Source organism: Corvus hawaiiensis, chromosome Z (assembly GCF_020740725.1).
Source record: "Corvus hawaiiensis isolate bCorHaw1 chromosome Z, bCorHaw1.pri.cur, whole genome shotgun sequence".
In the NCBI taxonomy this organism is placed as follows: Eukaryota; Metazoa; Chordata; class Aves; order Passeriformes; family Corvidae; genus Corvus; species Corvus hawaiiensis.
In genome coordinates, this window is record NC_063255.1 from 33,164,633 (window position 1) to 33,182,159 (window position 17,527).

At 44.1% G+C, this 17,527-nt stretch overlaps 1 protein-coding gene across 3 annotated transcripts in view; it reads right to left on the reverse strand.

The window, feature by feature from the left end:
* Positions 1–17,527, reverse strand: part of PSD3 (pleckstrin and Sec7 domain containing 3) — a 112,740-nt gene that overhangs the window by 30,872 nt on the left and 64,341 nt on the right. For all 3 annotated transcript variants that reach the window (XM_048291696.1, XM_048291698.1, XM_048291699.1), the window contains one exon: positions 1,969–2,012. In XM_048291696.1, the coding sequence (XP_048147653.1) occupies positions 1,969–2,012 (44 nt within the window). The remainder of the gene's footprint in view (positions 1–1,968; positions 2,013–17,527) is intronic.

Genomic DNA, 17,527 nt, shown 5'->3' on the forward strand with positions numbered 1-17,527 from the left:
CCTTCAACATGCCAGCATTGCAGGAGAGCTTATACTGGGATTTGCAGTCCTATCTTCACCTTTGCCTTAAGTCCCACTTCTTACCCTGCCAAGTACATCAGGGAAGCAAAGGAATAATCTTTAGAAGGGAGAGGGGATCTTCCTTGGTCCCATCAGAACAAAACTGACCATGTCTCCTTCCCATTCAGCTTTCTCTGCACATCACAGCAGTAGAGCAAGAGAGCTATGTGCCTCCTCCCTCAAGCTCAGCCAGCCCCAGGGCTTCTTGGGATTATTTCTTTACACCAACCACACATCTCTATAAAAATGAACAGAAACATCTTCACACTCCCTCTTCCAGCCAGTACTCTCAGCTCTAAAGGTACTGACTATGCCCAGAATGAGCTTTGTTTCTCATCATGGAAAGTAATTGTAACATCAGTTGTAGCTACATGTCAGTCTCAGATTGGAAGAGACAACTGCCACCTTTGAGCATTCTCCTGTAAGGAGGCAGCTTTATATACCCACCCAAAGTTTTATCTACAAAAGAGTCTGAATTATCCCTCTTCCAGCCTGCTTGGAATTTTCCCCCAAACAAAGGACATGGACTAGACTGTGTAAATGCCAAAGCAGTTACCACCTATACACAAACAAGCTATCTCATAAATCACCTTGACTGAGGTTCATGGGAGCAGAGCCAGTCATGAGCCAGTTCCCACTTGGAGGCTACCCAAGTGTATTAGAACGATATGGTGTTTTGGCAAGAGCTGGAGGAAAATTCTGACATCGAGAAAGTCACATAATGGATTCTGCTGGTTCTAAAGTACCTGTTACAGTGTCTGGCAAACAGCTTTGGTGTGACACATAAGATTCACACAGTGTGTTCCAGGTCCAAGACAGAGTCTGCGAAAATGTCTCCCACCACAACTTTTAATGCTCATCAGAGATAGCACTTCTTGCTGACTCCCCTTAATAGCACACCTTCTTTACTACTCTGACATCACCTAACACATTTCTGAACTGGGACAGCAATTCCACTTGGAACCAGCAGCCCTTGTGAGGCTGCACACACTGACAAGAAATTTGTTTGCAGATCATGATCTTAAAACAATGAAGATCAGAAGCCACTGGGCCTGCAAGACCGGTGGCAGTTGCTAGGACTTCTAGCACAAGAGGTGCATGAGCATGCATTCCAGATAAGGTGTTCCCAAGAAGGTGAGGTTTCAGATATGTAAATACGTGCAGGGAAACACCTTTTTGTAGTCAAAATACATAAAAGACATCATTCTTCTATTTTATACCAAAATCCACTGTTCTGCAAGTGGCAAAATCAAAAGGAGACAATTCTACCCTTTCCTGACATAACTAGACCACATGAAACCTAAGCGCAGAGAAATGTCAGTTTAACACAATCAGAAATTGAAGCTTTTTCTTGTCTGCAGCATTTCCATAGTTAACAACTGTTAGCCTGTCAAAATCAACTAAGGATTCGAAGGGGGGGATATCAGACTTTGTCCAATTTATGATGTTTCACGTCAGGTTGTTGTTGTTATCCATAGTTAATCAGGAGACAAACCAAGACAATAAACCAACAGCAGGAAACTCAATCCAAGACGTGTGTTTCTATTCAGCAGTTCTGACACAATGAACAGAAAGATAAAGGGAAAAGTCAACTTCTGTTTTATTTATACAGTCATAGAACAACAGAGGATTTAATTTCTCTGTTTTCAGGCTGAAGTTTCCAACTAAATGAAATGTCCTCTTTCCTTACAAACATAGTTGGCTCGTATCAATAACAACTCCCCTTGCTGGAGAAACAGATGAGTCTGTATTGCCTTTCATTAGCAAAAAAGCAAACTCGTTATGTACGCTGGCTATCTTCTACAGGCTTTGGAGCTCACACAGATGGTGACATAGGAGGTATAAACAGATTACTACACAGGTACTATTTTTAAACTCCTAATTTCTACACAGTAGAAGTATACTTACACTGCCCATTCCAGCTTCTCATTCTTGATTGAATTGTAGAGGGCCTGCAAAGGGAGAGAAATGAGACGGAATTATTGTCTGACGCCTCCTCCACATACACTATTATGTTGAGGAAAGATACCCAACTAAGATCAGCATGCAAGCTGTCTCAAGAAAGTACCACATCTGCTAATACTAATGTGAGAATCTTCAGCAGAAATTTCACCTAAGGAAAAAATACTGAATGCATGTTTTGAGATTACAGTCATTTCCTCAAGCAAGTTTTAGGGGTTTGTGGTTTGTGTCTTTTTAAGAACAGAATCATGGAACAGCCATGGAAAGGACTTTAAAGACTATCTAGTTCCAACACTCCTGCCATGGGCAGAAACACCTTTCACTAGGCCAGGTTGCTCAGAGCCCCATCCAACCTGGCCATAAACACTACCAGAGATGGGCATCTACAACTTCTCTGGGCAACTTGTCCCAGTGCCTCACCACACTCACAGCAAAGAATTTCTTCCTAACATATAGTCTAAACCTATTCTCTTGTAGTTTGAAGCCATTGCCCCTTGTCCTTTCATTACATGCACTTATAAAAACTACTTGTAGGCTGCCTTCAGGGACTGGAAGGCTACAACCTGGTCACCCCAAAGTCTTCTCTTTTTCAGGCTGAACAATTCAAATTTTCTCAGCCTGTCTTCATAGGAAATGTGGTCCATCCCCATATCATCTAGGCGTTCCTCCTCTGGACTCACTCCAGCAGGTCCCTGTCCTTCCTGTGCTGGGACCCCAGAGCTGGATGCAGTGTTCCAGGTGGGGTCTCACCAGAGCAGAGCAGAGGGGCAGAATCCCCTCCCTCCCCTGCTGCCCACGCTGCTTTGGATGCAGCCCAGGACACGTTTGGCTCTCTGGGCTGTGAGTGCCCATGGCTGGGTCACGTCCAGCCTCTCACCCACCAGCACCCCCAAGTCCTTCTCCCCAGGGCTGCTTTCCATCTGTTCATCCCCAGCCTGTGCTGATACCAGAGGTTGCTCTGACCCAGGTGCAGCACCTTGAACTTGGTCTTGTTAAACCTCTCGAGATTCCTGATTTTTATCTTGTCCAGATCCCTCTGGATGCCATCTCATCCTTCTGCTGGGAGCCATCTGCATATTTGCTGAGGGTGCATTTTATCCCTTCATCCATGTCATTAATGAAGACATTAAGTAACACTGATCCCCATAGGAACCCCTGAGGGACACCGCTTGTCACTGATGTCCATCAGGACACTGAGCCATTGACCACTACTCTCTGGATGTGATCATCCAACCACTTTCTTATCCATCCAGTGGTCCACACACAAAATTCATCTCTCTGCAATTTAGAGACAGGCATGTTGTGGGGAACTCTGTCAAAGGCTTTACAGAAATCCAGATAAATGACATGTGCAAGCCCTTCCCTTGTCCACTATTACTGTATTCCACAGCCATAGGGAGGAGGAGAGAAGATCCAGCAGGCAGGAATTGTGCAGCAAGATTGATTTATTTAATTATTTTACAAACTCTTTTATAGACTTTTTTCTTCATAGTCTAATTGGACAAAGAATCAGCCACCCCCTGGGGTGGTTGGCTAGAATCCTAAAACATCCATTGTCAAAATATTTTTCTACTGTACCATAAACATAGTTCTACAAGATCGCAGGTGTTCATAGTTTAAGAACTCTGCAAATATCTTCATGAGAGAGAGAAGTATCTCACAGACTTAGAAAGAAACAAGAAAATTTCTTGCTAGCAGCAATAATGTATCCACAGTCCACGGAATGTGGTCACTCCATCATTCAAGACCACTGGGTTGATCAGGCAGGATTTGCCCTTGGTGAAGCCATGCTGGCTGTCTTGGATCACCTCCCTGTTCTCCACATTCCTTAGCACAGCTTCTAGAAGACTCTGTTCCATGATACTCCTAGTCACAGAGGTGAGGTTGCCAGGGTTCTCCTTTCTACCTTTTTAATAGATGGGTACAATGTTTGCCCTCTTCCAGTCACCTGAGACTTCACCAATAGAATGGTGAATTCATGACTACCATGACTTTACAAATACCATGGAGAGTGGTTTGATAACTACATCAGCCAATTCCCTCAGGACTCTGGGATGCATCTCATTGGTTCTCACAGACTTAGGTACATTCTAGTTCCTCAGGTGGTCATGAACCTGAACTTTACCTACAGTTTGCAAAAGACTATGGCCTTGAAATTCAAAGCTCAGTTTAACTCCTGACTCTCAGTGAGACATTTTTGTCAATGATTTTAATGGGGACGTTAAAATTTCACCATATGGGCTTACCTGTGAAAATTTGCCAGAATAGCTATCCAAAGTCCCTGAGCCTCACAGACACCTGAATGTTTTCCCAGTCATACACCTAAACATAAACACGTTCAGTTTCTAAGTGCAAAACAGAAAACGAATGTTAAGCAACTTTTGTGCTTGAAGATCACCATCTTGGACTGCTGCCCACTAACACCGTTTCTCTTTCAATTCGTAGGAAAGGTGCCAGTAGGTTTGACACCAAAGGTAACAGTTCTGTTGTTGAAACAGGCCTGCAAAGAAAAGGGTAAGTCAGTCTGAAGGCTGACTTAAGCCTGGGTGAGTATCAAGACAGCTGGGATGGATTTTTTTTGAGAGAAAGTACATACATCAGTTGGATAAGTATGTCTTATTTCAGCCCTCCAGTAGCTGATGTATACAATGGTTAAACCCCTGGTATTACTACAAGCTAATGGAGTTCTTCAAATAGGTCACTTAACTGAAGTATTTTGGTATGGAATGTCCCTGATTCTCACACGTATAATCCACATTTGTAATTCACCTTATATACATAGCTAGATTTACTCTCTCTGGCACATAACTCCTACACAGCCTCAAAATATGTTAACGTGTAGAAGAACTGTTGATGCACATGATTAGCAAAAAGTAGCACATCAAGTATGAACAAGCCTGAAAATCACATACTATAATAGCTATGACATGATGCTCAACAGAAACAGTAACATTTAGATAGCCTTAATGTTGACCCAAACTAAAAATAATTTGGAAACTGAAGCGTTGAAATTAGCCTTGTGCATATGCCACAGCTGAATTTGCATGAGCAACACCATAAGCATATCCCACTCTTCATCCTGTCATCCACTGGCTCCTTTCTGAATCTGGAAATCTTATTTGAAGATCCTTAATATTCAGCTCTGTGGACATCTGGCTTAACTGAACCATACACAAGCAGGTCAAACATACTGGTGTAACTCACCTCATGCTGATGCTACACAGGCAGCAACTCTCGGTCACAGTGTTCCAAAAAACGTAGGTTTCTCAGAGCAATACAGCAGATATGCACACCAGGAATAATCATGCCTCATTCTACTTACACTGAGCTAGCAAAGAGAGATCCTCACCACTAACTGGGCTTCACTGTACCATTCAGAGAAATATGATGAAATATTTCCAAGTCTGGAGTTTTCACTATTTCTAAATAACCTATCTTCTGTGAAGTTGTGTAAGGAGCTCTGAACCAAAGGCAAACAGCCAAAGGTGAAGGGATGGGCATTTATGGCAACTTGTAAGCAGTTGCTTAATTTTCAGTGAAAAGCTATCACGAGATTTTAAGACCACTCTGCAGAAAGAAAGCAAAAGAAAGAGCTAGTATTTTCTTCCTGCCAGTTCAGCAGAATTAGACACAACTCCATTTTCCTACACAAACCAATGCTGATACTGGTTCCTGGGGTCATTGAACATTTCTTATATGATTTGGCCAAAGCTCCTGTCTTATTCTTTGACTTGTTTTTTTCTTCCTGCTATGACTAAAATATTCTCTTACATTTTCAGCCAGAAAATTACTTCCAAATACAAAGCAAAGAGGTTGCATATTTTCCCCAGTTGCCTCCCATTTTTTCAGAACTAGTATTTTTTTTCCTCATCTAGCTGAATGAGTTTTTGAAGCAGCAAAAACCTGGCTTGGGGAAACACATTTGTTGCTCTCTGGCCCAAATGACTACAACACTGGGTCAAAACCTCTGAAAATTAACACCTGCCTTGTACAGGTTTTTATGAGATATCACTGCTAAGCACATCTCTAGGGATCACTGCAGCCAAAGAGCAGAACACATAAAAGCAGCAGTCCAGATTGGTGCAAGGACAACAAACACCCCAGGCTTTTGCCTTGTGAAAAGAGAGGTATGTTTGTCCCAAACTTTACTAATGAGCCAGACACTGTCTTCCTACTTTAGGGAGTAAAAGACAGCCAGTCATATGGCACACATCTGACCAAGGACATGGTGTCCCCCACAGAGCATCAAATAGAGCCTGTCAAAAAGTTTATGGTATTTAAGAAACAGAAAAACTGTAGAGAGCATTCACAACAGCTGTATACACAGCATGTTCCGTGTGTCTACCAGGCATGTTCACTGAGACCTCAGCAAGCAGAGGACCTCTCCAGGGATGCAAATACATGAGTTCTCATCCAACCCATCCAGTCCCCCAACCCACCTCTCTGGCAGAGCCTGCTGCAAGGCTGTGCACTTGCTGCTTGACTCACTGGCCTTTCAGAGCTGCTTTATGTCCCTTCTCCAAAATTCTCCAGTTATTCTCCAAAATAACGGACACTTGAACATTTTCCTGATGTCTACCTGGGCTCTCAGATGTTCCAGAGAAGTAAAATTTCCTCCTGCCATGTTTTGCAACTAGTAGCATATGTGTACAGCACCACACCTGCCCCCTGATTTATTTCATGGCGGTTCCCCAAGGCCCTGATGCAGACAGCAGCTCTTTTCAGCAGACATTTCTCCAGAGTATGACTAAATCAAACAAACTTGGAGACAAGCACTTAAATGCTTCACTAAATTGCAACAAAACTCATCAGAGACTATGGCATGGCCATGACTTCCACTGTATTCAGCTACCTGCAAGAACAGGTTTTTATTTACTCCTGTTTTCTCCTGGGAAATGAAAAAAAAAGAAAAAAGAAAAAAATTAAAAAAGGAAAAAAGGAAAAAAAGCTCCCATTTAAAGCACTCTTACAGATTGACAACAGTCACCATTTCCTACCTGCTAGCCTGGGAAGTGTTTGGCAAATTCACTATGTAAGCTAGAGAACAGGAGGCTGGACCACAGCAGTGAATGACAGAATGAATATTGCATGGGTCTCATCTTCCAAGCTGGACCGATACCAATCAGAAAAGGGAAAGACTTTCTATCTCTTTTGTCACCCAGGGCTACTGTAGACAAGATCCAAACCCCCAGATATCAACCACTCACCTGTGTCTGACTTCAATGCTTTGGCTTTTTATCCCTATTACCCAGAACACAAAGACCTAACTCCTTAGAGTTTACAGCTTTCCCCTTTCTGACAAGTGTTAATCTCTAGGTGCACTGCACCTCAGGCCGAGCACTGCTGTAAACTTCTCGGAGAAACAAGTGCAATTTTGGAGGCAAAATAAAAGAAATTGACTGCTACATAAAGCAGAACAGTAGGCAAAATTCTAGCCACCTTTCTTGTTTTAACTCCAATGCTGTTTCCTACAGCTCCAGTTTGACCCTTAGAAGACTGCAGTGTAAAAAAAAAGAGATTTGTTATGTGTTTGTGGGATTTGTTTGTATTTGTTCATAAAAGAGGCAAGAAACACTTTCCTATTTAAGTGGAAGGCTGTAACTCTAAAAAACTGCTGAATTCCACCCCCATTCTCCCTTTGGTAAGCAAGTAGGTCCACAAAAACTCCAGATTTTCACAAGCTCTTACTGGCTGGTACTTTCAGTCCAACTGGAAAGAAAAGCAAAACTATGGAGAGAATGCTTCTGAAAACTCCTGTTTATTTTACAGAGCTACCAAGGAAAAAAAAAAGTCATTCACTACCCTCACCTTCCTCAAAATCTTGTCACATGCACAAACCACTGGACCCATTTAAACAGGCTGCTCTTATCACCTGCTGACTGCCAGTGATGCTGTGAGTCAGCCTCTGCATGCAGAAGCAATGGTACAAAAGAAAGGCACAACCAGGTGTGTACACAGGGACAAAGACCTAGCAAATTACCCAGATACTGATCTTGGTAAATCATCTAAGTAACAAGTAGTTGCAGGGCCCCCAAAGCCCACCCAGCAGGTGCAAGATGCTTGAAGAGATCCCAAAGCACTGTACAACTCCTCCCCTCAAAAGGCAACATAGGGCTGGCTCTTGAAGCAAGCTACTGACTTTCTGTTTGCACTAGCCCATACAGAAAAGCCTGCCAAGAGGGAAAGGAATACACCACACATTTCTTACACCTGCTCCACGCATAAAAGAGGAGCCAGAAATACCTGCTGTGAGACGGTAAATTGGCAAAGCCAAAACTAAGTTCATAGAGACAGCAGGGATGACCCAGACTGTCTTCAGTTCTTGTCTGTCATGATCTTTCCTTGCACCCAGTTTCTCCCTGATTTTTGGAGTCATTGTTGGAGGAATGATCTGATCATTGCAGAGGATAGCCTGGGTGGCTTTTGATGCCCCCAGGACAGGGCTGCACTTAGGCTCTGAGCCAGGCCCTTGCCACACTTCCCTGCCATTGCCAGAAGCACCCCTGCCTGGATACATTTCTTCTTCACCTCCAGCTGCTAATGGCATGGTTGATTCCAAGCAGCAAGGAAGCCCCAAATACACCTCTGGGCAAAGATGTGCTCAGTCTTTGCAGTCACAGCATCTCCCCCAGTCACTCAGCACCTGTCCATCAGCTTTGTCCTTTGGAGCAGAGCAGCCAGCCAGGCATCAGCTCCAGCTCCTGCCATATGTACTTTACTGGATGGAGAAAAAACAACTGAAGTAGCAGAACTCTACAAAAATAAAACAGGTTACAGAGGCAAAAGATACTAGACATTCCAGGTGTCTGCACAGACTCCTAATAGGTGTTAACGTGCTCATCCTTTGGACCAGGGCGTAGCTCTGAATCATTGCCTTCTGACAGGTTTGGATGGGGAGCAACACAGTGCTATATATCACTCATGGCTTGCTGCTTGAGTGACTACCTGAAGGCTGGCCCTCCCCCAGAATACAGATCTATACTACTTCACCACCTGCTATTTGCCACCTTCCCTCAAAACCCAGATCTTGACATTTTCTTCTGTCCTCACGCACAGATCTGTAACACCTGGCAAGGCAAGGATAAGGGTTCTGATCACTGAGTGTCTGTAACTCCTTGCCAGATTCAAAGCCCACACGCCCACGATTTCTCATGAATTTTCCCCCCTTCTGATGGGGATGCAGCAAGGATGCCAGAATAGCACCCCAAGAAGCCTGTGCATTAGTGCATGGCATGGCATGTCTGCTGATACTGTTCTCAATTTTAAATTCCACTGGTTTGTACAACAAACGTTCTTCTAACAAGCCGGCATACATTATTCATAAAACAGCACAGAGCTGTTCAGCAGCATATGGAACCGATGAATGTTGTTTTGGTGTAGGAGGAGATAGGGTTGATAGGAATGTTTTAGGGGGAAGGAAAGGAGATTATTTCACCCAGGGAATTTCAAGTGCGTCACCAACTGGAGGAGAACATTTCGAAGAGAAACTCCTCTGTTAAAAATCTGGTTTGTATGGAGAAGGAGGAGGAGGGGGAGAAAGAAAAAAAAGGAAAGAAAGATTGTACCAAATATATCATCATAAAACAGAAAAGGATGGTTGGCTGTGGCTCCTGAGAGCCAAGAAATTAATGCCACACAAGAAATGCATTCTTTGTACTGATACACAAGGCTTGCTTGAAAAGATTTTTTCTGTACTTGCTGAAGTGTTTCATCAGTGTTATTGTAAAGGCAGCATACTGAATTATTACAGATAAATAGAGAAAAGGCTAGAGGAGTGCTTCTTGATAGTGGAGCACCTACACAGCCTATTTCAACAGTTTTAATGGCTCTGTGCATTTGCAGGCAGGACAGGCACAAGTACTTGGCAATTCAGCCCCTGGCTGCAGAAAAGAAGTCTGTCACAAGAAGAGACTAGCGACCATGCTGGGTCACACGGATGATCCTAAGTTTCTTTGACTCACCTTGCATGTCATCTGGACTTGAGCCTGCTCTACAGAGAGCAATGGTACATAATTCACAGTATCCTTTTCACAGGTTCTCCTGCTGCCCTAAGGCTGTGGTACTTGCCTATAATACACACTCAGGATGCAGCCCCCTAGTGAAGCCTCTATACACACGGAGGCACTACCTGATGTGCATCAAAGAGATGATAGGTACTTGGGCTACCTAGCTTCTCTGACACTGGCAGCAGGCAGACCTCATCTGCGGGCACCATGTTGGTGCTTTGTTCATATTAACTAAAGCATGACGATACATAATACTCTCTAGCTTAGCAAAAAAGGCTGAGTCACATCAAGTGAAAAGTAGAAGAGGAGTATGTTTCTGAGGCACAAATGGTTTAAATCTGTCTCCTGTCCAAAGTCAGCTGAAGCAGTCACAGAAACGCATCTTGAGCACTGTAATCACTTTATATGGGGAGTAGATAAAATACAAGGCAGTCTAGACACAAAGAGGGAAACACACCCACAGAAATATGAAGAGGACAAGTCTACAAACCAAGCCTTACTTAAGACTGAGGAGATCTACAAGGCATCAATGATCAGAAAAGCCCAGCCTAGAACTGAAGACATTTCCTGAGAAGTGATGCACGAACACATATGCACAGAGTTACACTGATAAAAAGACCTCCTTTGCCACACTACAGATTAACAACCTCCAGGTTCTTCCACCAACACAGCAGTATCAAAGAGCCAAAGCTCAGTTATAAATCAGTCCTCCAGATCAGTGACATCTTAGCAAAATAAATGGGCAGACAAAGATCAGAATGGGGAACAGAGAGATGGAAAGAACAGGGCTGTCCAAAATCACGAGACCAATCACTTGCAGAGCTGCTTGTCATCTTATCAGCCAGGCAGGCATCACTGAAGGGAATGCAGGGATCTTCTCAGCCCTCCATAACACAGCTTTTACACATCTTAGATGCCCTACAGATACAAAAACCTTTGTGTGAAATAAGAAAACAGCACAACTGAAACAAAGCTGCAGTGTTCTTCCCACCTTATTGAGATAAGCAGGAAAAGAAGTGGATACCTCTCAAACAACAACCTACAGCACTTAGCAGGCAGAAATGTGAATTCCACAGAGGAATGAACACAGAGTTTTCATTACTGCAGTAGTTAACAAACTGTGTCAGACACCATCCCTGGGAAAAAGTCCCTGCCCTGAGGACACTCCACCATGCATACACACTGGACACAAAGCCTGGGAGAGGGAAGACATATAGATTAAGTAATTCACCCAATGTCAAAAGACTTGAGTTTTTACCATAAGCAGGAGAGCTTTCAGGCATAAATCCTCCCACTGAATACTGTGCAATTATTCCCATGCTTAGGGTAAAAGTGATCACAAAAGCAGGGTCCCAGAGCACCTGCACAATGCAGCCTTTACTTTAGTATTTGTTGGAGAAGCACATACTGCATCAGCAACAGCCTGAAAACGATGGCCATGCTATTTCTCTGCCCCAACTCAGCAATACACTATTTCTTAGATATGGTTAATAAGGTCCTGAAAAGAGAGGCTCATTAAATTGAACTGAAAAAAATACTTAGATTTAGTTCTGTTTGCAGTACTCTGTGATTTAAGTTACACAGCTCAGGCTCTGAAATGCCATACAACCTGTAAGCCAGCAGAGAGTGATCTGCTAGGAACTACTGTGCAGCACTGGGATCTTTTCACCATAGCAGAGGAGACTTCTCACAGAACAGACAGGAGATTCAGGGAAGGGACAGTACAAGAAGATCCATGCCTGTGCCTATTTTGCATGCACATGGAACCAAGACATAGTTAAATGCTTGGCTGATGCACTGAAATATTTCACCCTGATTCAACACACCTTTGCAAGTGGTTGTATCTTCTAATCCCAAGGGCAGAATCAACTGGCAATAAGAATGAAATTAGAGGCACATTTTGGTCACTGCATAAAGTTCATCCAACCCTTGGAGACATGGAGCACCTTTGAGAGGGAGACAGCTACTAAAGCGCTTGCCAAGAGTTCCTGGGTGCCTCTCAGTTATTGTGTGGGAGTGCGGGATGAGGAAAAAAAAGAGATGCTGCATGGAGTGGGGGTTGTTTGCTTAGGAACTGAATAACTGGGCTGGGCTGGGTGAGGAGATGCTGCACATAGTCACTGTAGCAGCTGGGCACAGCCTGTGCTACCAACCATTACCACACACTAACATATTCCTGCAAATGCACAAGCAATGCCTTCCTAATAAATACTTAACAGCAGTACTTAATCATGCATGCAAGTGGGACAATATTTTCATCTAGTACCCATGCCTACTAAACCACAGAGCTGTAGATAAGGAGCAAAAATTATTTTTCTACAGAAAACAATTCCTATTAAAAAGATAATCCCAAGGACATCACCTGCCAACTCTGGCACCTTTCCCAAGTGCAGAGCTCCAACTAGCATTGTCACTAGCAAGTTTTCTCTCTTTACTATTGCACCAAGCTCAGTGACAGGGCATTCAACTAAGACCCGATCATTATAACACCAAAGCTCTTCCACCTTCAGGTCTCTCCTCAAATGCAGAGATTTTTTTTTCCCCTGACCTGACAGCAATTCTGTGATCACTGCAGATCATCCGGAGCTCTTAACTCCTGCAAAGCATAACCTTTTCACAACACCAACCCCATGCCTAACCAAGCAAACCACTATTGATATTTAGTTATTTACCTTGCTTTCTTTAGTAGAAAACTCAGAGGAGTTGGAGATTTTCATAGATTTTGACCGATGGGACTGCCGCCAGAGAGATTCTTCTCGGGAGTATTTCACCGAACCTGTGGCTCTCACCCGGACTTTGCTGGTGCTCTGAACACTGTTAACTCCAATCATTTCCAAAAGTGAGCGTATGGGATGGGAAGGAAGAAAGCTAATGGAACTTCCCAATCCCCTGCAGAGGAACTGGAAAAGATTACGTCTGGAGAGCCCAGGCTCAAGCAATCAGTGTTTGCTTAAAGCACACTAGGCTGTTTTCTCCAGCATCTTCAGGCACACTGTTTGGAGCCAGCCTGATTGTTCCAGGCATTGCTCACGTCACTGGACAGGAGAAAAAAAAAGAAAAAGAAAAAGAAGAGGCTGATAGAAACTCCTCCCCTGCTCTGCTCCGCTCCCCTCTCCAGCATCAACTCCCCCTTCATACACACACCAACAGTGAGAGGGAGAGAGGTGGAGAGAAAGATGCTGGAACAAATGCCAGCAGATCAAGCAAGGTATTCATTTTCAGTTCACGCGGCCACACTTCCCTGCCTGCAACAGCCTGCCATGCTCATTACTGCCTGCAATGACAAAGAACACTGTAAAAGAGTCTTCAATCACCTGCCAGCTACAGGCTTCTGGATGTGAGAAATACTGATGGATTCTGAAAGCACCAGAAAAACGAATGAAAACCCACAGCACCATAACGAAGTACTGGCAAGCCCCAGAGAGACGAATCACCAAATTTCCACAACTCTAAGTGTTTGCACTCATTAGCCAGAGTCCTCACAGGGTGCCTTCACAGGGTGCCTTCCCAGGGTGCAAGAGAGAGCAGGGCCACTTTCACACTCTAAAAGCAGCTTAGGGGAAAAGAGGTGACTTTCCCAAGGTGATCAGTGCAAACCAGCAGCAGAGCTGTGAACAAGCAGCTAGGGACTCATCTCCCCACTCAGCAGCCAGGAGAGCTGCAGCCATACCCCTCCACAAGCAACCTGCATGTTCCAGTGGCTGCCCCACAAGTGATGCAGCTCTGGAGTGGCACCCTGTTTCTCCCTTGTGGCAAACCCATACAGCCTAGTGATGAGAGAGCCACTACCACTGCCAGAGGCACCACTCCAAACTACAGGAACCTGGTTCCAGAGGTCAGGCACTCTCTCAGTGCCCAGAGCCCCATTCCTCCATGCAGGGGGCACGGGGAGGCTGACGCTAATAGGAACTGGTACTCTTACTGAGGGCTGGATGCACTGTATATGGGAAAAGAGAGATGTTTACCTCAATGTTGCAAAAGCACCATCATTTCTGGCTCCTGGAGACCCAGAATGCAGCAGACTGTGCATTGCCATGGCAACATGCTCCTATGTGAGAGAGAGAGACTGCTCTGCTCTACTCAGCACAGGATCGTGGCAGCTGCCGACAGACACTGGGCAGGTAGAGCAGCTTGTGTGAGCAGCAAGGCAAAAGTGGACAATGGGGATATTGTCCCAAACCCAGAAAAGGCAAACAGTTTGTGCAGAGTGAGCACAAGGAGCTGGAAGACTGCAGCAATGCTCCCGTGCTGCAGGCTAAGACCAGGTACAGCAACCTGCCCCACGCCACCATATCACCAGGCAGGGCAAGGACAGCAGCAGTGGTGTTGGGGTCTGGGAGGACACAAGAGCTCCCATCCCACTCACACCACGACACACAGGGAGCAAGTCTGTGCACACACACAGCAATGAGGCAGGGCTGCCCTGGCATGCTGATGTTAATGTCCTGTGCTGAGATACATCAGCCAGTCAAAAGCTGGCTGAAGAGGCTCCAGTCTCCATTCACATCTCAGTCCCATTCTATTCTGCCAAGCCATGCGAAGGCAAAGTGAGAGTTTGCTCACCCTATGTCGTCTGCCCAACAGCACCTAAGGCTAAATAAGATGCACATTAACTGAGTGGACTTTTCCCCTGGTTACATCTTCCCAGTCTCTTGCAATCAGGAATTTACATCCTTACAGGGCAAATGGCTAGACAGCCACATGATGGTCCTAGGTGCATTTTTGCTCATAAAAGATGCTGCTGTCTTCCCAGCGTGCAGCAGCCTCTGACAGCATTAACCCTTTGCTCATGTTGCCCCCAAGGATGCTACAAGGTGCATAGCCTTCCCACAGACTGCAACAGGTGTGGGCCATGCTGAAGGACAAAGGTCAGTGGAACAGGGAACAACTAACCTAAATATCAACACAGAAACTGTCCCCGGGGTGAGAAACTTCTGATTCCTCACAGATTCTGCCTCCATCCTGCTTGAGGCACAGATTTCTTCCCTTCTGGCCAACAAGAAAAATACATTTTCACTTCCACAACAGTCAGATCTAGCAAGCCCATCCCTACCTCACACATTAAGATCAAATCCCAAATGTGCCCCTTTTTGACACAAACCTGTCATTGCTAGAGGATAACTGAAAGGAACCCTTTTTTCTAGCAACAAGCATGCTCTAAGTTACTTCTGCCACTTCCCAAAAAAGGTTTTATGTTACTTAACCCGTGTGAAATTATCCACTGCTTGCGGAAAAGCTTTTCAAAGAAAATCTCTTCTTAGAGGAAATTTGCACTGCAGTCAAACCACTCCAGATGAGCTAAGCAGCAGGTCCTGACAGGTGCTACGTAAATGGCCACAAATCGCTTTCTATCCTAGCAGTCCCCTGCCTAGCAGATTATTCTTGCTCTCAGAATAAGGCCAACTCCCCAGGCACCCTCAACACATCTAAAATAATTATACTCCCTAAATATCACACACAGACCTAGGCCAGTGTCAATTACACAGAGCAATTTTATTATTAAACACAAGCTAGACTGAATCAAAGCAGTATTTCTCTTCTGTCACCCACAGTACCATCACTGCTGCCTAATTGTAGCAGTTCATCTAAGCATTCCCTGAGCTGAAGTTAGCAGATCCTCAGGTAGGACTTGTTCCTTACTTCAGAAAGGAACAAGTCTGTTTCTTGGAGTCCAAAGCTCCAAGGGCAAGAGAATGTTCTTTCTTCTTTTTTTCAACTGAATACGGAAAAAACTTCTCGGCTCACACTCTCCCAAAGAGAGCCTCCTGAGGTTATGCATTTGAAGCCTTAAATGTCTTCAGATGTGTGATTCAGTTTAGATTTCATCAGTGTCCCTAATTTTCATCTGCAAGTGATAATACAATCTTGTACTCCTGACTGAGCCAGTATTCTGTGTACACACTGACGGTGTCCTGGGGAAAGACCATTCTTCAACATTTGAGAAGACCCACCATTTTAGAAATTAGTATGTACACAGGATTGATTTATGTCTGTAACTGAGCAACAGGGATTTCTGAGCCAGAAGTGGGCTGTTAACATAAATAGAGGGATAGAAGGGATGTTTTTAAAGAGGGGCTGAATTAGCTGTGCAGTATCAGAAGAATCAAAGCTGACCACACCCAGGGGACCCTCCAAGTGTGTCAAGAATTCATGATCTTCCTCTTGTTCAGAAGTTAGCAAAGAGGTGGTAGGAAAGGGGCAGAATGTAAATATTCATTTAGTCAGTGACACCATTGGGGTGATCAAAAGGATTGTGACCCTATCTAGGGACCTTCCCTATCAGTTCCTCTGAGGAACAAACCATAAACCAGCAGGAATATTTTGAACTGAGGGTCAAAACAGATGCAGGAGCAGAAAACCAGAGTCTCTATTATTCCTTCCATCTCATCCTTTTAAAGCCACACAAAAGCTCTTCTCTTGTCACAAGGCACTAGGTCAGACCCCACTACCCATAGAAGAAATGCACAGCTGTTCCAGCTTACCCTGAAATAAGCTCCTTTCCATCTGCTCCTCCCACCAGTCAAGTTTTCCGGGGAGGCAAAACATACTCAGTCCTTGCTTGGTCCTCCTAATGTGATTTGGCAAATCAACACCACAAGAAGAAAAACTGTAGAATTCAATATTGGCTTTTGGGGTACAAACCTAAGGACCACCTTACTGTATCTAAAGAACTCCAATGTCATCAAAGTCACAGGAATCCATTAGCATCATTTAAGCCTGTCAATGACAAATACAAACACAAACTGACAAAATACATAAACATGGACATATCAATTACTTAAAATATACCCTCAAAAGACAGTAATGTATTTGTGTAGAACAGAAAGGTAGAACTATTTAATGCTGCCACTAAATACTGTTTGTAAAATAAACAACATTAAATCTTTCCTTCATCCTTCACCTTTCCTTCTTTCTTCATCTTTTTTTTTTTCTTCTCCTTCTTGGAAGGGGAGGGGAAAGTTAATTCTGACAGATAAGCTACTCATATACGATGGCGCTACAGAACTAGAGCTTAAAACTGATCAACAGTAACATTCCTGTAATATTAAGATAATGATTTCTTAGGTCTGCTGACTAGGGGGAGATGACAATCAAGATTAAATCTAAATGTCTCCTGTGAGCAGCAGAAATACTAAAGCAACGACTTCATTTCTAAATGCATAAGCAACCAGGTCAACAGGAATCCTAGTAGGGTAAGAGCTGGCATGGTGGGAGAATGATGGATGACTGCATGAAGGGAACTGAACTACCTCTGTTCTAGGTTACAAGAGAGGAAGGCTAAAAGCACATCCACAACCAGCAGGCTCATGGTCACAGCACAACTCTTTGCAACTGACTTTTTACATCAACAAGCACCTAGAAGTGAGAATGACAAAACCACAATGGCTGGTGGAAAATCAAATCAATCCTGGTATCACTGTATCTCTCTGGGATCCGTGCTCCATCTTGTGCCAAAAGAAACCACTCCTAAGGTAAGTGCCCTGCTGAGAATGATAGGA